The sequence below is a fragment of the Accipiter gentilis genome, chromosome 28, assembly GCF_929443795.1.
Source record: "Accipiter gentilis chromosome 28, bAccGen1.1, whole genome shotgun sequence".
In the NCBI taxonomy this organism is placed as follows: Eukaryota; Metazoa; Chordata; class Aves; order Accipitriformes; family Accipitridae; genus Astur; species Astur gentilis.
The window spans coordinates 4,453,933-4,478,355 of record NC_064907.1 but is presented as its reverse complement, the minus strand read 5'-3'; the positions used below and the strand labels follow the sequence as shown (position 1 = coordinate 4,478,355).

At 42.0% G+C, this 24,423-nt stretch overlaps 1 protein-coding gene across 1 annotated transcript in view; it reads right to left on the bottom strand.

Moving 5' to 3' along the window:
* Nucleotides 1-21,860, bottom strand: part of LOC126051511 (protein ELYS-like) — a 45,008-nt gene extending 23,148 nt beyond the window's left edge. The window contains exons 1-21 of the mRNA XM_049830826.1: nucleotides 21,740-21,860; nucleotides 20,228-20,481; nucleotides 19,128-19,305; nucleotides 18,149-18,356; nucleotides 16,706-16,822; nucleotides 15,632-15,716; nucleotides 13,404-13,554; nucleotides 10,742-10,874; nucleotides 10,473-10,654; nucleotides 9,934-9,995; nucleotides 8,895-9,023; nucleotides 6,696-6,786; nucleotides 6,519-6,608; nucleotides 6,216-6,356; nucleotides 5,324-5,428; nucleotides 4,482-4,575; nucleotides 2,809-2,932; nucleotides 2,640-2,696; nucleotides 1,305-1,451; nucleotides 380-567; nucleotides 63-207 (exon numbers count right to left, since the gene is read on the bottom strand). Of these exons, the coding sequence (XP_049686783.1) occupies nucleotides 63-207; nucleotides 380-567; nucleotides 1,305-1,451; nucleotides 2,640-2,696; nucleotides 2,809-2,932; nucleotides 4,482-4,575; nucleotides 5,324-5,428; nucleotides 6,216-6,356; nucleotides 6,519-6,608; nucleotides 6,696-6,786; nucleotides 8,895-9,023; nucleotides 9,934-9,995; nucleotides 10,473-10,654; nucleotides 10,742-10,874; nucleotides 13,404-13,554; nucleotides 15,632-15,716; nucleotides 16,706-16,822; nucleotides 18,149-18,356; nucleotides 19,128-19,305; nucleotides 20,228-20,481; nucleotides 21,740-21,860 (2,802 nt within the window). The remainder of the gene's footprint in view (nucleotides 1-62; nucleotides 208-379; nucleotides 568-1,304; nucleotides 1,452-2,639; nucleotides 2,697-2,808; nucleotides 2,933-4,481; nucleotides 4,576-5,323; nucleotides 5,429-6,215; nucleotides 6,357-6,518; nucleotides 6,609-6,695; nucleotides 6,787-8,894; nucleotides 9,024-9,933; nucleotides 9,996-10,472; nucleotides 10,655-10,741; nucleotides 10,875-13,403; nucleotides 13,555-15,631; nucleotides 15,717-16,705; nucleotides 16,823-18,148; nucleotides 18,357-19,127; nucleotides 19,306-20,227; nucleotides 20,482-21,739) is intronic.
* Between the last annotated feature and the right edge of the window lie 2,563 nt (nucleotides 21,861-24,423).

Sequence of the window (24,423 nt, the reverse complement as noted above, 5' to 3'; positions counted from 1 at the left end):
TATGATTCTGCCTCTTCTCTTTTCAAAGAGACCATTAAGATTTTTGTCGTGTCCACACTTACTTGTTCAGTGCCTGTGAAAGGTAGCTTCAGTAAGTCTTCCATTAGTCCCATCTCCTGACAGATTTCATACACGTGTTTTAACAGCTCTTCGATGTTTAACCTGGTGGCATGTTGCTGCAACAGACCCCAGGCCTCCACCACACACCTGTAATTAAATTTTTTGAGACGTAAAGGCTTACTAATAGTATAACCAAAAAGATGCCCCCAAACTACTGTATTCAGAGTTTAAAGGGAAGTTAGGGGATGGTGATTCGTATTATTTGTTCTCCACCTTTCACAATATTTGAATGCCAAAACGGTGGGACAGGTTTCTTTACCTATTGGACAACAACACAGTGAGGAAAAGCCGCACTTCACTGCTGCTTGGCATTGCTGGCTTCATCATCTGTAGGTATCTGAGGGCTCGCCTATGCTCTCCTTGGCACATCAGGGATTGAATAATTCTCCTGTGCTGCCATGACACAGTTTTGATTGTAGCTGGATGAAAGAGCAGGGCCAGTGAATTCTGTAGAGGTTAGAGGTCAGGTGTATTACGATATGCACATGCACGCACACCACAAGAACATTCAAAAGTACCTTAAGTAAGGGTGGACGTGTCTTAAATAAACTGAGATGACTAACTACTGTAAATAAAAATTCTCAAGTATTTGCAAAAAAGAAATCCAGTTAGCCGTACAGAACAAAGCGAGTGTTTTAAAAGGAGTAGTTCACACTTTTCCAGAGTAACCAAATCTCTGTGTACAAACACCACTTTTTATAAATACATTACCAAATAATAAGCTGTTCTCCCAGACAAACAGATATATTAACTTCGTGACAGGCAAAGAACAACCTTCAGCATCAGAAAGAACATGAATTAGGTTGAACAGTCACTTCTGCAGTCTTCTGCCTCAAACCTTGCTGCTATGATCGTCGTTTTAGTATTTAAAGTACCTAAAACACTGTCTTTGAGAAAGCGCTCCATCGGTCTGCTGAAAACAACCTAAATGGATGGCTTTGAAAATTCAAGTATCAAGCATTATTAAAGTTGATTTCTTCTTTGTTTTAATCAATTTCCTGTCAAAGTGGCTAAAAGAAAATTTCAGATTATAACTTATTGCTGAACATGTCGTAGCAGTATGACAAAAGGGCTTCTAATGTTGTAGCACCTGTTATTAGCTAAGCACCGATTTTTTTAAAATCATTTTACAGATTACAGCTTTGGACTGTAGGGGATGTCTAACTGAACTGTAACGTACTTACTTCGTAATCATTGTGATCTAGAAGCCAAAAGCCTTCAACAAGCTTAACAAGTCCCCAAGGGATAGCAAAGGCAGTTGGGAAGGAGTCGATTGAAGTCTCTGTTTTATTCGGAAAGGAATGCATGATATCTAGCAGCAAGTAAATTGTCTGACATCAAGTATCTAGTTAAGGCTAATAAATTTGGAAGACCAAACATTTATCACATCACATTTTGAAAAACACAGTGAAATCAGAATATACAAGTGGTAGGAAGCAGAAAATACTGCCGTATTAGTCTGGCCATTTTGAGCTATTATAACCTGAGGACGGTCAGGTCCTAACCACAAAACTGCATTCTGAATAAATAGCCAGAAAGAAATACTCTTTGATTTCTGTAAGGCATTCAGAAAGGTTAACTTTAGATACTTAAATACTTCCGTTGTTACAAACTCAGGCTCCCTCTTTAGTCACTGGAGCTACCAGCTGGACATTCAAAACACCTGAACATCCAATGCTTAATTATTAAAGCAAACAATTTCTACCGTTGGTTTTTTCCCTCATTTCCAGAGTATATAGGACAATGGAAATTAAGGTGTCCTTACAAGAGAACCTAGCACTGAATGATTGACACTGGATTTAAAACAGTATGCGGATCACTCATCAGTAGTGTCATTTTCTCTTTCTGACATCCGTTTTTAGGGACATATTCTAACAAGACAGCTCTGGGGTACAACCCTTTTTAAACCCCTTGCTCTCTAGGCTCCCCTCTCGGGTTAGGCAGCAAACAACAAAAAGTAATTCTGTAGATTTCAGCAGCTTAAAAATTAAGTTTCTGCCCAATGACTTTTCTCTTCTCTCTCTTTCTTATTCCGTGTGCCTGCACTTCTAACAGAACAAAAGCAAGCACTGCTATCTGGGCAGGAAGACAGAAGACTTGGGCAAAAATCAGGTACCGGTTAGAAATCCTTCTGCTCTCAAGCAGCACGTATTACTGCATCATCCTAGTAAGCTGTCATTTGCTACAGACACGGGTGCTTTAAAAAATTAAAAACTGTGCTAAGTTTTGAGAAAAACCAAGGGAGAGTTTTAGCTTTAACATTTCTTAGTAAACCTGTTTTCGCATGTCAGAAAAGACTTTGCAACAAAACATTAAAACAAAATAAATCGTAAAGAATCCACAGTACAAAGAAATAAAACAACGCTCCTGTCCACATCTCCATTCTAAACCAAACGTGTTCACTTGCACTGTGTTGGAAGCATAAATTCAAAAACGTTATTAAACGCGCAGGTGACAAACATTTAAGAACATTTATGTGCGTATACTGAAGGTGTAGTAAAAATAACGAGAAAGGATACAATTGCATGTTTGTAGCTTTCTTCAATGCCTTCTAGCAAATAGAGATCCAGCAGTGCCTGAAAATGAAAAATCAAAAGTTCTTTAAAAACTCCTGTCTTTCATCAATCATTGGCTTTTGGGTGGGGCTTTGGGGGGTTCGTTGCTGTTTTCAGTGAACATAACACTCACGTGTAAACTAGCAGGTGGGTATTTCCCAGTTCCTCCTTCATCTCTCCGCCACAACTTCTCAACTTGGTCTCCTAACTGGGAAACCATTCCATCAATCATCAAGCAGTCAGAATCCCATTTTCCTCTGGAACAAAAGGTAGCAAGGATTTGGAGAGTCAAACACTAATTCCAGCCTCTCAGTGTAACAGATCTCCTCCAGACAAACCAAACAAAAAAAAGCTCCCACGAGGCAAAGAAAGTGACAAACACACAAAGGCATGATTATGACTTGAAACGGCACATGAAAGGAATGTCTGAGTCAGATGAAAGATCTTTGATAGATCATACTGAATTGTTAGAGGACTTCCAAACAGACATCCTGGAAAGCTCTCCTACTAAGGGACCTTTTCGTTTTCAGGTTTTCTCTTTTGTTGTCTTGTAGTACAAAGGAAGTGTGAACTAAGTTTTTTATGTGCCAGAAATAACCACTCTCCTACTGTCTAACAGAGGAAACGGAACAGTATCAAAATACCAGGACTATTCTTTAACGCAAGTCTAATGCCTCCCGTTGGAGTGTTCCAATACACAGCTGTGAGAAGACAACACCACGGAAAGTTCAGATTTTGTTCTCAGCATCTCACTTTTGTTACTGAAAAAAGTTGTTTTCAGAAAGCTGAGCATACAGGTGAAGTTTAGTGTCATCTTAAGCAGCATTTATGTTTCTATGCACATACCCATTATGTTTCTATGCACAGACCATTACAACCATGGATGGGTGAACCTTTAAAAATTGCTTTCTTCACAAGTCCATCGCAATCTTTGGCTGACTGGGACACTACCCTTTCATTTCCCCATCATAAGAAGCAGAAAGAGCACACTGGAGGTTGTATGCTTCTAAGGAACACCTGAGCCGGTATGTAAGTTACTTGAGAAGTAAGCTAAGTAAGATGAACTTTAAAGTCAATAGCTACTACGCCGCAGCTTGCACCTTAACTCATCTTGCAGCATCCTCTTCTTGTTCGCGGTGCCATAGCCTAAGCTTCTTTGAGCTCTTTATTTAGTTTTCAGCACAATTTCCAAAGAAAAATCTATTATCGTCCAATCCAAGGCGTATCACCTATATGCTAGTGAGCTAGCGCAGCAAAGAGAGTTCACGTTCGGCAAGTGACTTTTATCCAACAGCCAGTAGAGTGCTAGGTGTGCCAACTACATCAAACTCTGACTATCTCATTAAATCACACAAATGTACTTGTGATTTAGGCCAATACAGCTATTACCATCGCTCGCTAGTTAATAAACGAGATGAGGTTTGTTTTGTTTTTAAAACTTGCTTTCTTCTCTGTCCAAAGCACCTGTTCTGTGAACGCCGTGCTTTGCTGAACGGGAGATCGCTGACCCTCTCCTGAACACATGACCTTTTTCAGTAGTACCAAATGATACAGATTGGCTGCCGGATTAAGCACGCTACCAAGAAACGACGATGCCAACAAGTGGTACTAAGCAGAGGTATATACAAATATTGTAACACAGGAAAGTAACCTCCGTGTTCAAGAGAACGCATGCATCACTGAAGTGAAGAGGATTGCTGGCAACTGCATTAAGCAGAGCAAATACCAACTGTCGATAGCAAAGCCACTCACTGCCACTTCTCATTTCACAGTGGAAGTGTTCTCGAGTTCTCCTGTAAGGCTTACCTTGATAAACGCTCAAGTTTCTGTCGATGACCAGTGTAGTAGCTCTGAATCAGAGGGTAATTGTAGAAAGGTCTACCCAAACGCGCATCATCATCTACAGGCAATAAAGTAAAAGCAAGTTAAAGAAGCAATATCACATTTTGAAACTAAAACGTTTGACTAAAAGACAGACGATCATATGAGCTAAGCATCAAGAAGCACACAGGCAAGCCTCCAACTTTGAAAGAAGCCGATCCTCTTTCTGCCTTTGCTAAAGGAGTGGTAAGACACAAGACTCAACTCCTTCTTCTCTCAAGTGCCATTTCAAGTTTACAATTGAGGTAGCATTTAGAACACGTACTGTAAGCGGAAGCTCACTACAGAAAGGACAATTCTCAAAGGGAATGGTTTCTTAAACATGTCCTGTGAGCATTTGTGAGACAATGAAGGCTGACAATAGACTTTATAATCCACCCAAATAAAGAAGTCTTGCTGAGGTGTATTTTTTCCTCAAGCAATGAATAAAAAGTTCCAAACACGCAGGTAATGCCTTTGCTGTAAAAACAAGCATTCCAGTATTTGTTGTGTAACAGTAATTTGTTTAAAATCCCAAGTCTTTCAAGCTGTGGACACAAGCAACTCCTTCAAGTCAGAGGCTTATTGCTCTTTCTAAGGAACATCCAGGAAAGAAACTGCTTGCATTATTCTACACTATGCATTTGAAAAAAACAGGAGAATCTCCGTTTCACCAACAGAACTTCAGCACTGACAAAACATTTACAAAAACACGGCTAAGCATGTGTTCATCGGAATCACTTACTGGATAGTCTCCCGGTTACAAATGTATTACAGGTTATGCTTACCTAAACCCTCTGGAAGGAGACTGGATCGACAGAACCAGATGACCACTCGTGCATACAAAGAAAGGAGGCCAGTTACCACCTGCTTGTTTGTCAAGTCAGTAAAACCTGAAAAAAAGGCGTAAGATGATTTTTGTTATCCAATTCCTTTCATTTTTACAAAACCCCCTTCATCATCCCAAATAGAAAGAATCAAAGGAACGCGGTAGAAATCATGGTCTTTGCATTTCGCGCTCTGTAGCACCTTCTTATTTGAAGAAAAAAAACCACATTCACCACCAAAACAAAAAAGCAACCCCTACAAAGAACCAGATCCACTAAAGGTTAAAAGAAAAAAACCCTCAAGCCAGAACTATTAAATACACTCACAAATAAGACACTTGTTCTTCACGTAGTGGGGATTTTTACCGTAGCAAAGGGATAGTCTTCTTTTCCCCCTCAATATGCCAAGGACAAGTGATAACATAAAAAGCTACAGAAACTCAAGTAACTTATTTCACAAGTTACTCATTTGTGCTTCCTTTGTATTTTCTAGCAATTTGCAGTACAATATTCGCATGCAATTATAAATTGCTAGCTAAGAATTAAAAGGAATCATTTGCAGCGCTACCACATCCGGTTGCTGGAATCTCCACCCAGCTGCTTACACAGCTTCTTGCTGAATGTAGCCTCCCCTACCCACTTGCATGAACTCCACAACCAACTATTTCCCTGAAATCAACGCATATTAAGTGGTAGTCCCAACTTCTCAGATTTAAGCCCCTTCTCCCAGCTAAATTTGGCTGTCTTCCAATCATCAAAACCAACAGAAGCTCATCTTTCCACACTTACAACTCAAGCATAATTCCAAATCTTAGTAAAACATACCAAAGATTTCATAGATACCATTACAAACCTTTTCCAGTAAGCTCTTGTGCTTCTGATAGAAAACAGGTTAAGACCGTGCTAAGGTTGCTCAAAAGCAACTGGCAGTGCTGAAGAGACTGTAATGTCTGCGGGTCAACAAAGTTGCGAGAGCCATCAAACAGCGGAACACCTTTTCAAGAATAAATATTACATCATTAGCCTGCAGAGCAATTTCAGAGTTTCAAAGTACGCTTAAAGAACCCCGTGCGGTACCATATACCGCCACATTCCTGAATACGCTCAATTAGAAAGAACCATTTTATGTTTGCAGAATGACTACACTAGTACTCACATATTTGGTCAAACTCATCTTTTGCATAGATCACTTTGTTCCATGTCCACTCAAGAACAAACCGTAAATTAGCAGCAGAACTTGGCTGCGCTTTAAAAAAAGAAAACAAAAAAGAAATGAATCGACAATTGCAAACTAGAAAAATAGATAACATAAGAACAACGTAAGAAATATTACCTTCAGATGCCCAATGTTTAATGCATCCAGTCAGAAGTTCTAAAGAACCTGTCTGGACAGCAGCTGACAATACCGCTTCTAACCGCTCCTCCTAAACGTAACCGACAACATAAACAGAGAATCGTACATGCTTTCAGTATCTGAACCAGCAACAGCAAGCGTTTGTTTCTAACTGTACACTCATTCAGGCATCACACAGTCCACTAGTACACACGCAGCTAATTCCACGTTCCTTTTCTTGACTCTAGCCACAGGCTGCACTGCTTGTTGGTCTGAGAAACACGTTAAACTTTTCCTCTAACATTGCAACTTACTGAAGGCTGATTCTAACCTTTATTTGCATGCCTCTGCAGCATAGTCTCAGTTTACCGAGTTCCAATTAACTGTTTCCGGTAACATCCTCTGCTAATACCCGTCACGCATTTTGCACGTAGAAGTTTGCCATCAGGAATGCGTGAAGGGGACAGAGCAAAGACAACGGTGCAACGCTTGCACGGAAACAGTGAAGCTAAGGTCAAGCAGCTTCCTAGACTCTGAAGACATAAAGCAGTTCAGACACCCAAAACTTTATCATTTTCTAAAATGACAGAAAAAGACGTGAAACATTTAAATTCTAATAGGTTTAAATTTTAGGCTGCTCAAATACTGTATTATAATGCAGTGGTAATCCTTGAGCAGGATAATGCACAGCTATGCACAGACGTGCGATTATTAAGTAGCAGCTAATTTCAGCTGGTGTTGTGATACTTCTTTCAGGTGAAATGAGCCTTCATAAAATTTTACTTTTTTTTTTTGTTTTTTTCTTTGTTTGTTTTTTTTTTAATGTGGTTTTTTTAAAGACATTCAAAAGTAGCTTTCCCTTCTAGGCAAAATCATTACATTCAAAGCAATTTCTACCCATTAGAATACACATATGATATGTCCATCTTTTTCTGAAAATGGGTTTCAGACGAGGAAACACACCAGATACTACTTATGGTGGCAAACAAAACTCCAAACCCAGCTTCTTGACCCTAACTCCGAAACTTGTCTTACTAACTTTCAAAAGAAATCCCTGCTCAAATGCATAACAAGTCTCTGAATGATATGGCCACAATTCAGCAAAGGTTCTTAAAACGCGTCTTGATTTCCCAAGCTATTTCCAAACCGGAGCTGACATCAGAACATCCCATTTGAATGCAAGAGTCTACGTCAGGCTTGCAAAATAAGCAGTCTGTGGGCTAGGGCAGCTTGCCAAGAAACTTATGTTAGCTACCACACTGTGCAGAAGTGTTATTTGCCTTAACGCATTTCCACAAATCTGGTGAACAATCCAGTAGACAGGAAGATGAGGGCAGTGAGAAGACCGCTCTCCCCTTCCTACCAATGGCTCCACTGTGTGACGACCAGCTAGCTAATCGTTTAGCTTGGATCCTGCCTGGGTGAAGAGGGGCTGTTCATCACAAAGGCTCCGTCTCTCATGAAACTCTTCAGATGAGAGAGAAAGGTTGGTGCACTGCAAATGGAAAACCTGTGACGAGGGGGGTGGAGTCCCTATGGGGGGACAAAGCAGAGAGAAGATAGTGGGTGTCATGAGATAAAGGCGATGCAGGTGTTGCAGCAACAAGGGGGCACTCTAAGCAGAGTAAATTGGGCTACGAGGCTACAGAGGTGAAGATCTGCTTTGAGAGGCTGCAGGAAAGCCTACTGATGAAGGGAAGATGAGGGGGAGCGGTGATGAAGTTGTCGGGCAGAGCTGACAAGAGTAACTGTTTACCACAGCCCAATTCCTTGGAAGCAAGTGATCACGTCTAGTGCAGCAAGCTGATGTTTGCAACAGCTCGCATCCGAGTGAGACACCCCCATAGTCAGCTACTGCATGAACATAATGCTTTGAGAAACCGATGGGGTGAAGGTTGTTGTGAGGGAAAGATGCTTTATGTTGCGCATGACCAGCACTGCCTGCACGCTTCCTTGTGCCCATCTGTGGCACGGAATTAAGAGATGGGTCTCTCAACGCAGATCTCTTAGTGCTGCCCCCACTCAAACTCGGTAGTTTGGATTGAAGAATACTGTAACTTCTGCTAACTCAAGTCAACACCTGCATTTCAATGCAACTCGCGAATAATAGGAAAATCAGATTATCATGTCTTGTAGCCTCTACAGCCCTGTCAGACAAGATGGATGTATTTCCCCCTTGATTCCCTGATACGCACTCACCTGACTCAAACTGGATGGCTGGACATCAACGCGTCTTGGAGGCAGCAAGCCAGCTACAAGACACCTCTTGTAGCTATCATGAATGGCTTCACTTCTTAAAGGACCACATTTCTTTAAAAAATTCAAGGCCTGAAACATTAATCAAAAACTACGGATTAAGACAGCAGTGTTATCCAGTCACTAAGGTTCTGAATAATCGCTAAGAGAAATAATACAAATGTTCGCTTAAATTGTTAGAAAGCTTGCATCGGTAAGCACTACTAGGTAGAGTCTTAAAGACGGCAGCCAAACTAACCGCTACGATTTATAAAAAATATCCTGTAAAACAAAAGGTCAGCCCTTGCAATGCTTAATTAAGTATTCTCTAGCTTCTCTGTCAATACACAGACCTTTTTTGACCCTGAACACTGACACAAAATATATTCTGTATAAGCTAAAGCTAGCACACAACTCCAAATCACGCTTTGGAAGACCCTTTCTGTGCTTGTTTGTGCACAAGTCGATTTATGTTGGAAACACTTAGTGAGCTGAAATTTAATTCAAAATTATTTGTCACAAGCTGTGCAGTGGCTTGGAAGTTTCAGTTTGGCCAAGTGCGGGAGAAAAAAAATCATTTTTCTCAAACAGTTAAGTAATATTTCATTTTCTCCATTCTGCCCTCCTTTTTCAAGTTAATCAGGCATCAAAACCCTAACTCAAGACTATGGACGCAGTTCCACTGATGGGTAATGCAGAAGTAACAGCTTTCCCCAACTTCCACAACATTTTTGTTCTTGCTCCTACAACAGCAACGTTGTATTCCGCTCTAGACATTCAATTCCTCAGCGTGCTTCAACAGGAGACAGTGGTAGTTTTACAGTCCCAAGAGTGGACCTAAAATGTTACCATTTGCATAAAACTGGCAGGACACAATTGCCGTCATGCGTGTGGATGGGCAGGATGGGCATAAAATGATCTCCGACACTGAAAGCAGTGCAATAGAAAACAGAGGAAAGGTTCATCTCTTGCCATTCTCAATAAAGATACAGTAAAAGATCACCTCCTTCTGGAAGCCAATGCAAGTCATATGAACAACTCCGGAGTTCAGCAAGCACGTACCACCTGCAGAGACAATGAACGTTTGACAGCCTTCCATACTCTCGCACTTAGCTTATGACCAGTTTACGTTTTGTAAATAGCAGTATCTGGAAAGCTGTAACTGAGTACCCATTTTCTTCGTCAGATCACTTCCAAACTTTTTTTTTTGAAAATAATTACTGCGTGTAGAAATTTTATCTCTAGTGCTAGCGAGGTGCTCTGCTCTGAGCTTCAGTTCAACCTCATTTCATTTGATGACCATCACCACTTCACAGGCTACATTACAAAAGCACCAAAACCCAAACCTCAGCAGACTGTCAGGTATGTGTCACAGCATTAAACACCTTGTTAGTACAACGTAATCAAGGGTTGAGCTTGTGAGGGTTTGGGGCTTTTTGGTTTCAGATGGGTTTTGAGTGACAAACAACGAACAGGAGAACCAATAAATGGCATTTGACCTCACTTTAAGCTTATCACTATCAAAAGCAGTGAAATACCTACCAAAATTGTAGGAGCTTGGATGAAAAAACTGCTCAGGTAGTGGATGAGAAAGAGGAACTCCCCGACTTAGACTCCGCTCGTGTACCAGAATATCCAAAAGGGGGTTTGGAGAAGTCATGCTTATTACAGTATCCAGTGACCACAACGCAAAATAGGGGCAATGATGAAGGAGTTCTTCTGGCCTGAAAGCAAGCAAGTGCATGAGCTAAACACCGACTTTCAAATGATTGATTTGTAGGGATATTGAAAACAACTTAATAAAAATATACCTTAGTGAATCTGGCATGTGAGCATGATACCAGCAATTAATGTCAAATACACCCAAGTAAGCAGATGGTTTTCCCTGACCACATGTATTCACTTGCCAGCTGAAGATTGATACACTGGTGTCAGGCGATACTACTGTAAAAGACAAGACATTGTTTCTTGTTTGTAGAAAATAACGCTATAGCTGATATGTTTAAAACACCACTTCCTATTTTGGCTTAATTCTGTTATATCACTCACGAAGCACAACACTCACTGAGAATAACAAAAAAATTTACGGAATAGCAAACATCTCTGTGACAGGTTTCAGTCATACTGCCCCCTCTTCTTGTATCACTCAGCAGGCACTACTAATTTCCAGATTGGACTCAATTACAGGTTTTAAGAATAGCTCCTTTCCAGCACATTCAGAATGAACGAACACAATTATCACACAAAACAAATACAAAAACCCCAAACCCAACAAACGGGAAATTGGAATAAAGATTTTAACATAAAACATTCACAATGTTATACTCCACTTCTCTCAATAAGTGGAATGGTTTGTCTTCTCTGGGGAGAACGCATTCTCCAGATGGAAGCAAAGGATGTGGTATATCATTTACCCTAGTAGAGTAAGGAAGGCGGCAACAGTTTGTTTGGCAAAATGTTTCTCTGTTCTCTGCTGAATTCATCATTACGTTTAGGGATCCTCACACACTTTACCACGTTTCATTGTGAACACCTGTGCCGCTTCCGTTTTGTAGCTGCTGCAAGTGCCTTTGAAGATACCAATTAATTTCATAATTCAGAAGACAGCTTCGTTGCTAGCCTCAACCCACATCCAACAGCAGCTCCTGTGTGCCTAGAACTTCACTTGAACAGATTCTGAATAAGAGCTAATTAGAAACCATCAGAGAAATTACAGGTATTTCTCCATGCCTCATGCTTCATAAAAAGGAGACAGAAAGGGGCTTTGTTGTTCTTATTTTGGTTTGGGTTTTTTTTTTGTCGGGTGTGGTGGAGTGGTGGTGTGTGTTTGTTTTTAACAAGCTTTTAGGAGGCACTCTCCTCAGAAACGTGACACGAGTGGAGAAAATCCAAAGGGGTTTTTGTTAGATTTGGACACACTGTTGACAGAGGGTGGCATCACAAAAGAGATGCAAGTTGCCGCTTCAGGACTAAGTCAAAGATGATAAACAGAAGTAGCCTAGAAAGATCATGCAAGTGTCTTCTTTGTAAACATCATACATCAGTAAAGGCCAGTAAGAAGAGAGGGAAGGTGAATAATGCAGTCAAAACAAAGGGCCATGAAAGTTATCACTGCAGCGGGCTCAAAAATATGGTCAGAGCATAAGAGAAGTTGTAAACCCAGAGATGGACATTTAATTATTGCAAGATAATGAAAGACGTCGTAGGAGTTTTAACTGTGCATATGGACAAGGAAAGCTATTGCTTTAAGAACTTGCAGGTGTAGGAACCTATTAGATTTAGAGAGGAAGAAATGGACAGGCAGATCATAGAATCATAGAGTTGCTTAGGTTGGAAAAGACCTTTATGCTCATTGAGCCCAACCCTAAACCCAACTGCCAAGTCCGCCACCAAACCACGTCCCTAAGCGCCACGTCTCCCTGTCTTTTACATACCTCCAGGGATGGCGACTCACCCCCGGGCAGCCTGTTCCAATGCTTCGTAACCCAGTCAGTGAAGAAATTTTTCCTAATATCCAACCTGAACCTCCCCAGGCGCAACTTGAGGCTATTTCCTCTCGTCCTATCACTTGCTACCTGGGAGAAGAGACCAACACTACACCTCGCTACAACCTCCTTTCAGGTACTCATAGGGAGCGGTAAGGTCTCCCCTCAGCCTCCTCTTCTCCAGGCTAAACAACCCCAGTTGCCTCAGCTGCCCCCCGTAAGACTTGTTCTCCAGACCCTTCACCAGCTCTGTTGCCCTTCTTTGGATGCACTCCAGCACCTCAATGTCTTTCTTGTAGCGAGGGGCCCAAAGCCAGGCAGCTTTCCAGCCACTCCTTCCCAAGCCTGTAGTGTTGCATGGGGTTCTTGTGACCCAAGAGCAGGACCTGGCACTTAGCCTTGATGAACCTCATACAGTTGGCCTTGGCCCATTGAGCCAGCCTGTCCAGATCCCTCCACAGAGCCTCTGTAGACCCTCAAGCAGATCAACACTCCCACCCAACTTGGTGTCATCTGCAAACTTACTGAGGGTGCACTCAATCCCCTCGTCCAGATCATTGACAGAGATATTAAACAGAACTGGCCCCAATACCCAGCCCTGGGGAACACCACTTGTGACCGGCCACCAGCTGGATGCAGATGCAGACATAGGTTGGAACAGGGAAAGAAAAATTCAGGTAACACTCCTAAGCAATGGGGAGCATCATCTTATTGTTCAAAGATGACAGCTGGAGGAATAAAACGACTGGCAAGCATCATGCAGGTGACTCCACCATACATTGCTATAGCATGTCAGCAAGCATAAAATACAACTTATTTTTTCCTTTGAAGAAGTCCCATATAACTTAAGCACCCATTTTAAATAAGCCCAACAAGCTAGTCTGTAAAGGTATTCAAGACTCACAGACTGGGGTACAGAACAGCAATCATTGCTTAGATTCCAAAACTACTTATTTTAGAATAACCAAACAGGGACGTTAGAACAAACCTGCATTAACGCTATCCTCTCCGTCGACACATTTGGGAAGTTTTTCTACAGTCTGACAGCTAAGTAATTTAATATCGCTGGCCCGCCCGCTCAAGGGAAAGACTCCACCTGTGAGACCTAAACTGTATCTTTCGACACAGTATTCCAGACCCTGGGGAAAAAATAAAAGGAGAGAGAAAAGGTCATTTTGAGATAAAAACATACATTACAGCTAAATACGAAAGAATGTGGATATGTATAATATAATATGCCTATTGTACTGTATATTTCCCACGAGCTTATTTCTGACGGCAAATAGAAACTATACCTGACATGCAAGAGAATGAAGCGTCAAATAGTAACGGGCTTTGCACATTTTCAAAATTTAGCATTTCCCTAGCTAAAATTTGCTCTGAAGTATGCACAGTTCCTTCTCCTTTATCAAGTAACTTTGGAAATAACAGACATGTGCAGAGTAGATAGGAAAAATCTAAACCATCTCTTCGAAAAACTAGCATGAAGCCCAAGCAAAGAATCCCATTTTTATTGCAGAAGGAATAATCACCAAACACAGTTTATCATAAAAGATGTCCTGAACAGGTCCACCATGCCAAAAGACCCTTTCGTCGGATAAAGTACTACAACTCCATCAACCTCTTAGAGATGAATTTTAACCGCTAGAAATTTCAACTTTTATTCATCTAGGAAGAGCCAGTCCCTCCCAAAGTTAGGGCTGAGGGGAAGGGAAAAAAGATATCAAACCATTCCTGCCTAAGACAACTTCTGAAGCAAAACAGTGTATTTTAAGCTCTCCACTGGGGCAAGCAAATCTAAGTTAAGGAACTCCACTGCATGGAAGATGTTAAATAATGACTTTATTGACCCGTAAAATCTGAAGACAGTTTTCAAATGAGATGCACTCGTCAGACTCTGATGTGGAAGTGGAGGCTGTATACTCTATCGACCTGCAAGCATCACGTAGGACAAACGTAAAGGTGCGCTCCACGACCGTGCCTGGATGCACTAGATTTCAAGCTTTCTTTCAAGCTTCTGTGCACCCTCTTCAACGAACAAGGGTCAACAGGAGATTCCTCCTCCTTTACTCAAATTTGGCCTGGCAACTGGGAACAACTCTTAAATTTTCTGCCACGGAAGACGGACAAGAAACTTGACTCAGCCAGTCACGCAGGCAGACAGTCACGTAGTACTGACCAATCTGTGACTACAGGGAAGTATTCCGACACTCCAAGTGTCCTCTGTAGAACACAGATCCTGTACTAATGCTTCTTTTATGTTTTTTTTCCGGGGGGGGGGGGGGGGGGGGGGAGTTGTTTGGGGCGGGGTTTGGCAGTAGGTGTTAGCAAGACTTGGTATGAAGCTACATGTGTTAAGTGGCTCATCTGGAAGCTAGCTGAAGAACCTGACTTTTCCCCCCAGAGGTCCAGCTGTTTAGTTCTCTCTTCAACTACCTTGTGAGATTGGTTCCTGTTTCAACCTTGCACAACGCTCATCACAGGAACGCAGGAACAGCAGGGGAGTAAAATATCTCAAAGCCAGAAACTGGTGCCTGACACCTCTTAGAAGCCTGTGAATGTATTACTGGTTGCACCGTCTGTAGAGGGTTAAAAGTCTTACACTAACGACACCACAGCCTTCTCAGGTCACAAACGCAAACCACATAATTTAATCACTTTGTGTGCTTTTTTTAAAACTGGAGTTTTTAGTAGACCCATTTTTCAAAGCTGCTGAAACATTTCAACCCTCTGAGGTGAAATCTGACACTCGTCACACCTTATTCAGGAAAATAAGATGACCGAGACAAAGCATTGCCAAATAGTAAAAGGTCCCCCATTTTAACATTAAAGCCTTGAGACAGAACAAAGTAGCCACGTGAGGAATGGCTATCGACGTCTGGGTTTTCTTCCAAAGCAGCACACAGGACAAGGTGTTGTCTTTGCCACTGCTAAGACTGTAGCTACAAATAACTTTTACAAGAGGATAAAGCAAAGCAGAAGTTCAAAAGTGAAACTGGAGAACGATTAAAGCATCTTTCTCCAGTCGACCTGCCAAAGTGCTTAGAGCACTACAAGAGATGCAGCAGTATAAAACATGCCCAAGAAGACTCAGCAAAAGATTGGGTTTTCAGTCACCGCTGAATTTTGATGGTAAAAATCACCCCTGACAACTTAACTGATACTCACATAGACAAAATCACTATTTTCATCTTTTCACATACATGCACGCCTTACCTCATACATGACTTGTCCTGGGGCCAAGCGTTTTCTGTCACCAAATGCTAACTGCAACAGACGTAAACTCACAACGTCACCTTCACTGAAAAAGGTAGAAATTATGACATTTGATTACAAAGCTGCTTCAGAGGCCTTGTTATCATTTTATTAGATCTAGACTGGTGTTTTCTTGCTGAAAAGAAAAACACCACTTCCCAAACCATCAGATAACTGGTCATGTGTAGCCGCTATAACACCAAGGAGGACATTTGGACACTAACAGCTTCAGGGGCGAATGCTAACCATACAATCTGAAAGCTTTAATGTGTTGTATGGACTACAAATTGCTGCTTTAAAGTCAAACTTAAGAAGACTGCCACTCTGTGAATACCTGAGCTGATTAAATAGCTTGCTGATGCTGAAAGAGAGAGATCTTTCTCCCCTTCCCTTCCCTTCCCTTCCCTTCCCTTCCCTTCCCTTCCCTTCCCTTCCCTTCCCTTCCCACCAAAGTTCCAGCCCCTCTCTTGCATACACACACTGCACCCTTCCACATACGGATTTGGGTCATTAGCCCAGCAGGAAACCATTGACTTTGCTGCTGAACAGTGATCGGTCTCTGCCAGGTGAGCTGACCTGGCTCACAAAGGCTCCAAAGACCGCGCAAGTTGGCACAAGGTAATCCGCAATACTGTCACCTCCCTCCTTTAGGGGCAGCCGGCTGTCACATTGGCACGTTTAGCACTCGGGATCTGCAGCCCCAACTACTTGTAATGGTATTTTAATCCCATGGTGCGAGTACCAAACAAATCGTGAAGCAGTCCTCAAGAAACAAAGGAAATCGTTTCAGAATGCAAGCACAAAAATATAGCCACTGTTGCTCTGCCTTCTTTCAGAAGGTAGGCACTAGTAGGTCCCTCTTCACATCTGTTAAATCCTGTAAAAATTGCATTGTAAGCTTAACACCTTCCATACCTGAGAGAATCTCCTGCACAGCTACATAAACAAAACAAATATACATGTATCAACTGTATGTGAACAAAGATACAAAAAAATTTAAATGCATTCCGTGGCTTATCGTAACTTTTTATTCACCTTTCTTGTGTAGACTGAACAGCCCACAAGTAGCAACAATGGCGAGGATCATTCTCAGGCTCCTGAAAAGTAACAGCATAGACAGGAATCCTTCCTCCTTCAAGCTGAGAGTGGTGCCTACGTGTTTGGGGGGGGGGGGGGGGGGGAGAAGAAAGAAAAAAAATGAAAAAAAGAAAAAGGAAAAGGGGAAAAGGTAGGAAATAAAACCCCTGTGAGCCTACGATGGGCCCTAACTGTTTGTGGAAGGGTAGAAGCATCTTCTGAGAAAAGAGCTTATCCTTCCATGCTTATCCTCAAAGTACAGAAGGTCACACTTCCATCTCAGACAAGTGAGTCAGGGAAGCGACTGCTTTTTATGCAACAGTCAAGAGCTGAGGAAATTACTGTCCATCAAGTGCAATAACCTGGGTTTATATCCTCCTCTGCCTAGGGAGGAAGAACATAAATGATTACTTCAGCTGCCAGGCAAAAGATTGTTCCTCCTGTTCCAGCCGACTTCAATATTGAACTTAAAATGCAGCCTATCTTCTGAACAAATCTAGGACAGTGCCAAACACAAGTACTTTCTCATTTCTTCACTCGGATGCTACGTAAAGCATTTTTCCTCCAGACTTCTGAACCTTACGTGTATCTTCACAATCTATTCTTGGCACCCAATTCGTCCTCCACTGTCTATTTATGCATCCAACAGTTTCTGGTGAGTCACTGCACATTTGCTTAAGCCAATCCCTATCTGAATTTGGTCACATATTTCACGTGCGATTGCTCTTTGGCAGATATAAAATCGTCTCTTAATTTTTCTATTGCTTATAGATTTACATGCCCCTTATCCTCATCTCCAAGTGTTCCAAGCAAATTTTCATTCACACACAACGTTGCCTCCTAGTTTGGACAAGGCTGACATGTAGGAAAGAATATCTTGTCAGGCACAGATCAGCTATTGATATTTCGTGTCTCACTAGTTTCATCCTGGACACTTTAAAGAATATTACCACCAAACCCACATTATTAACATACTTAAGCTTCACAATGTATGCCCTAATTGCAGTAACTGGTTCTGCAAAATCATTCCGAAAATCTGGTTCATCAAAATACACACATTTCCTGGCTTCCCTGAACACTACTGATCGGACAAAGCGTCTTAGAAAAACGAGCTCTACCGCATCCTAAACTGCTTGACGTAACCCAAAGAAGCATGCTTTCCACAATCCCTCGAGCCACAGGCACAAGAAGGAAAACAATCCTAGTCCACTGGGGAGAAGGCGGTCCATTTAATCCATGTTTGACTTTTCATAGTCATTTCAGAAGAGGATTTCTAAACATTCCAAGATTATACCCAAAATTTCAGTCCCTAAAATGTTCTCTTTCGTGAACATGCTTCCGTAAGCAAACAATTGAGACCCCTGCACCTCCAGGCATGGCCAGGTGTAAAGGCCTACTTACTCCCTCTTCAAAGTTTTCATATTCCACAGTGACAGGCAGCCATCTGAAAAACCCACAACGAGCTGATTGCTTCTGCTTATGTAGTACAGGGTTGATATTGCTGTTCCTGAAGGATTTTGTAGTTGAAAGCAGAGATGTCTCCCTTCTCTGGTCACAGCTTCTCTTCTTTGTGGAACTTCAGCAGGAATTCTAGTGGCAACTTCTAGACCTACACACACAAAACCACGCCATGAATTAATGTGTTAGGCCATTTAGGCTGCATTTTGAACACTGATGTGACAACACATCTCATCCAATTCTACCGCCCCGGGCAAAATACCCATTTATGCAACGCTTTCTTTTGCATGTTTCCAAAGAACAGAGGAACTCTCTGATCGGACAGGTATTCTCAATCGTATTATAAAACCAGGTAAAAGCGTAACCTTCGTAGACAAATTCTTCCTGGACTCTATAATAATCACGCGTTTGGGCCTCATGATGAAGCTGTCTGAAGCGACACCAACTCCTGAAGCCACTCTTGTAATAGCCAAAACAGCGCATGCAATCCGAATATGCAAATTAGAGAATCCCGTCATCCAAAGGCACGATTTTTGACAAGTCGGATTCATTTTAACAAGCAAGCCTAAAATTTGCCCCAAGTCAATTCACAGAAGCAGAAGAACATTCCCAAGAAATAGGGCGCCTCTGACACCACTTCCTCTCAGGCAGCTGCATTGACAAAACGTGGTAAAATTCCTACACCTCACCGGCAAGCATCATAGTGACATACGGATCTTGGTGGCAGGGGGGCATTTATCACATTAGAAGGAGTATTAAGTCACTCCCGTTTTTAAGCAGGTCAGGACTACACCAAGTCAAACCGCCACCTGTAATCAGCAGTCAGAAATGCCTGCACACTAGTGTCTTCCAAGTGGGATGCATATTGTTTATACACAAGTTTTCTCACTCTCAAATTCAAGTTTAAAAACTGCAGGCTTACCCGAGGCTTGTGTTTCATTCTGATTGCAAGAGAAATCCAAACAAAGGTCCACCAGAAGTAGATGACCAACATCTGTAGCCACTGCTGCCACTCCAAAGAACCATCGCAGACTCTGATGTAGGTGCCGAGTGCTCACGCTGGGTCCTCCGTGATTAGTTATGGGTTCTATAGCAGTTACCTACAGGAAAACTGCAAGCTAGCATTTAAGCTCTTTGACAAGCTAAACAGAAATCATTCAAAAGTGAAGCCAGAATTAGCACATCAGAAACAAGAAAGTAACTACAGAGGACCATAAGACTTAAAACCAAAGCATTGTTTCCAGTTATATCAAGAAAAAAACAATATAGTGAATCTTGATGTTCTATTAACTTGCACTGATCCTTGTTTACATTCAGATAATGAGACTAGGGGACATTACATCATTGGACTTCCTGGGTTATAGAAGACAGAAAAAAAGGAGTAACATTCCACCAGCCTCTCCCATCTACACAAACACAATATTCAATAAGCAGAGATTCAAGGACGGCAAGCTGAAAGTCAATCTTTCGACAGTCCATCAGTAACTCCCTAACGGCTCTTCTTTCCTATCCTAAGTCAACATAAAAATCTGTTCTGCTCTAAAGCCACCTGCTTGCTAGTCCGAGATTCTGGGGAATGTGTCTAAGTCATTTACAGCACAACTATGGAAGTTTCAGATATTTTAAAGACACTATTTCTATCATATATAGAAATCAAGCATTTAGGAAATGTATGTTACAGACACTGGGAACAGGGGGTTTTGGTTTTTTTCTTTTTCACTCTGGCCAAAAAAAGATAGTTCTCAATGCCTTTTTGTGGCAGTGGAGAATTAGGTAACTATGTGCTCTACCATAAACCCAGAAAACTTGTTTTACCATCAGTAAGCTCAAAAGATAATGGTACCGTTAAGCCCAAGAGTTCGCACCAAGGCTCTCTCGACTGGATACTCTCAAGTGACAGTCTGCACTAATGCAAGATAGAAGAAATACCGCCTGCAAAGAGACGCTCCAAAGCTTCTCCTGAAACAGGATTACGCAGCACCTGACAACGCAAAAGCGTTCCTCCGATTAAAGAGTACGTACCCTTCCTGGGAGAACAACTGCTTTAACCACTCTCGATATTCCAAGGTCGTACAGACAGAGAACACTTCCCTCTGCTTCTTCCAACCCAACCAGCAGTCCCGTTCTCTTCTGCCAGGAAAAATCCTTCACCACACGAATGGTGGGAGGCTTTTTCTTTACTCCACGGAAATGGTAAGCAGAGCGCCGCTCTCCCGTCACATAGTTCACTACCTCCAGTTGAGGACCACACGCCAACCATGCCAAGCCACTTCTCCCTGTAAGAGAAAAGAAAGCTAACTAAAGCAAATTTCCAACACAAGATTGCAAACAACGGAAAAATTGCAGCCACTGCCCCTTTCCTTCAATTAAAGTACCCCAAAGGGAAGACCGACTTCCCTAGTTGTGGTCAATTATTTAAAATCACCCATGGAGATCCGCCAGCACTACCTCTTAATGTTAACAACCTCATTATTTTGCACTTCTACTTGTCATTCCCGCACTGAAGGATTTTGACTGTTTGGGATGAAGATGACAACATATTGATCTAGAGTCTTCATCCCATATTCGGCTTGTTTTGGCTAGAAATCGTCTAAATACATACGGGAATATGAGTCTTAAAGCATACTTCAAAGTTAACAAATCTAAACCAATTCATTTCTAGTTTATTAATTTTACTTGACACACGCCTACTTGGGGCAGGGATTTGGATGGCAGCAAGAAATTATTGTAAAATGGGCACTGCATGAGTAAATCTAATCTTTTACACGGGCTGATGGCAGAAAGAATTTAACACATTTTCTTTCACTGAACAAACTCGGAGGAAGTATTAACTCAACTACTGCACTTTCAGTCAGGTAGATGGATTCCACCTGGTCTAACAGAAGCCTAGACAACCAGACAGGTACCCAGCTAGCTCTACTTGCGGATCGCCTAGAAAGTCAACTACCTAATCTGCTTAGCCACTTTCAGCAGCTCTCCCTGGGTACTCATCTGCACCCTGTTAAATACGTTGGAAATATGGCTGCAGCGCTTAACAGTGTTATCCTCTTCCTTTGCTGTTTGTATTCACACTAGGAAAAGACAAAGCCTCTGTAACGGGGGGGTGCCTCTGTAACGTTGTAGAAGAACTAGTTCAGCATGTGGTGTTACGATGGTCATAGAGCTTGAGCTGGTACAAATAAATAGGGCCCAAAACAACACTATTACTTTTTTGAAAACTGCCTTTTATTTAATTAAAAATTGAGTGACCACGACATTGAGGAAGGCCTGCTGACTCAGCATGCTTAAGTAAATTATTTGAATAGCACAAGACTGGTGAAGGTTGCTGTAATTTCAAAGTTTAACTCTACTAGTTGTAAAGTTTTAACATTAGCATTTTTAATAGTTAAAACTTCCTTCCTTGCTGTTCTCTCGAAACCTGATGCATCTTAACAGCACCAGCCTGACACAGTCGATACTGTGACCCTGTGCTTCAGGTAACCTCCAGACAACAAGAACTTCAGACCGAGACCAAATTTAAAGCAGAATGCTCACCTCCAGAAAACTTCCCGCGCAGCACAGAACCTAGGGTTATCTCATCTTCCCCAAGTGCCTGAGTAGTCACCTCTGGAAATTGCAGCAGACTGCTCGTTACCTGAGCAGATAGGTGTTGCATTCTTCACTGTAAATAAAGAAAAAAATGCAAAAATAGACTCATGTCAGCCATAACTGAGATTTGCTTTCTGAGATTGACAGAAGTTTCATCAGTATGCCGCAAATAATCCCTATACAGCTCCTGTAGCTCTTTTCCTTCAAAAAATGGCACTCAGGACAGTTTTTGATCTCACAGCAGAGCAAAAGGACAATGCTTTTACTTTTCTAATGCCTATGAGATCACCAACAAAAAGTGACACAGGGGTATTGATAAGGTCAATAACAGGAAAAAAAACAATACACCGAGTTCAAGTCTACTCAGACATGTAAGTCTGTAGTAAGATGCGGTCCGAGAAAAAGCGTATTTCAATTAGCGCTGCAGTAAGAGGTATGAGTTTCCATTTGTCCTTGCTCTTGATTTTGTACTTCATTATTTATTGCCAATTGTCTTCTAGTAGATTTCAGGCATCATTTGTGTCTTGTTCACTTCTTGTGTGTTTATTTTGAACTTTAAGGAATACTAAGTCCTTAACTACTTTCACTCTCAAACTCTTCCAGATAATGTACTGTTGATGTTTCCACATCACAAGCAATACAGACTTTCATAGCTCATCAGCTGGAAAGTAGTTTTCCGTACACTTATCACCTGAACATAACACAGCACCTTAAAACACGGATTCTTTTCTACACTTAAATCCCCATATTCCTTATTCCAGTCCTTTCCTTCCTATTGCCAGTCCTTATCACATCTCTGCAGTATTTTACAAAAACTTCGAGGCCTTTCAGTTTCCACACCTCTATCGGTGCTCCACAGACAGTTCACATTTCACCATGTCAAGACAGATTTGGGGGGGACACACACACTTAAAAGCTCAGGTGACTTACAAGATTGAATAGGAGGCTAAAGAAGAGATATGCCACACACGTGGAAATACAAACTACTTTAGCTCACTACGTCTTGCAAGTTCTGTGGGTTATCGAAAAAGCCTCCGGAAGACAAGACAGGTTCAAGCATCTCTTCAAATAGCACTGCTTTCTCCATGGAGTCTCAGAAGGAAGATATTCTACGTAGCTCGCTGTTCCTGGGCGTTACACGTGCCGACCAATTCGGGCATCAAACAGAACCCTTACCCTATGCCACAAACCAGTACAGCCAGCCACTTCAATGGGCACACAAAGCCCACTGCATTAACTGTAGCACACACGTTCTCCCGCAAACAAAGTTTTATGGTTGCTCCTTGCAGCGTGCACTAATAACCTATTTTCCTTACGGCATAGGAGGTTACAGCTAGTTCTGAAGACCAGACTCTGGGAGCAACACAAAGTTATTCAAGGGAAACGCTTATAAATAATACCATTTACACAAATTGTACTTCTGTGGAGAAAGGTTATGCTCTAAAGCCTGGGCACTGGAATCTACTATATTTCAGGCCACAAGCACTCTACCTGAGAACACGTTCCAGTATCTTCTGCCAGCATGAAAACAACGAGCGCGTGAAACACAGGCAGTGTGAGCCAGGGTCCCGCACTAAGCGCAAGTCAACCCTCGGAAAAAAAGGTTGCCGATGGCAAAGCCAGTATCGCAGGGTGCTGCTGCAGCCAGCCAGCCTGACCGCCCTGCCAGCATTCACAACTAGCACAGGTCAAGTTCCAAGTGGGACAACTCATTTGCAGCACTTTTCTCGCGTTTGCTTTTTGGTACTTGCCATCCTTCCACAGTGACAGCGCGATGAACTTTTGCACTGCATCCAGGGGCTCCAGAGAGTAAAAAGCCCCACAGTTTGACCAGCCTTCTGGCTCAGTTTAATTGTAATGATTTAATCAATATGTTTTATGAGTAACCCATAATACCAAATACAAATACAGATCTATTGGGGTGGTGAATAGCATCTCTCAAAGGCCTTCAACATCCAACTGTTTTGATAGGTGCCTTCAGCAATACCGTGATGCTGAATAAGAAAGGAGGAATGACCAGAGAAGATTATCACGGGAAGAAATTTCAGAAGAGGAAGAACAAGAGTCACCCTGCGTCACCCTGCCTTTGCCACTGCCTACCTGGACAGGCCAAGAGCACAGAACCTTGCGTGGCCAAATTGCACATCAAATTTTAAGATACTCTACTGGGGAGAGTTGAGCGTAAAAACAAACTACTCGCCACCCCAAACTCCCCACCAAATCAGAAAGAATTCTTCTCTGGTGGAAAGCTCGCACCTTGACACAGTGTACTCCTGCCTACAGTACACATCAAATGTGCTTATCAGGCCCATACCACCGCTAAGAACCACCAAATATGTAGCACTCCAATGCCCGGACCGTTCATGGAACTTTAAATTTAATTCCACTGCAGTTATTAACGGCGTAGAAAAGCACGTGAAAACGCTACACCATCAGGCATGCCCAGGTTTCCTCCAGTATGCCAATGGGCATTTGAAACATTTTGTTCCTAGGCATCTGGCTTGGCAATATGGAACTAGGAAGATAAACTCCATAATAAAGCCTGAACTGTATATACAGTGACCTGGCTATTAGGATGTTTGACTTGCATCATTCTGCTAAGTTAAACCAAGGATTACTGGCAAATCCAC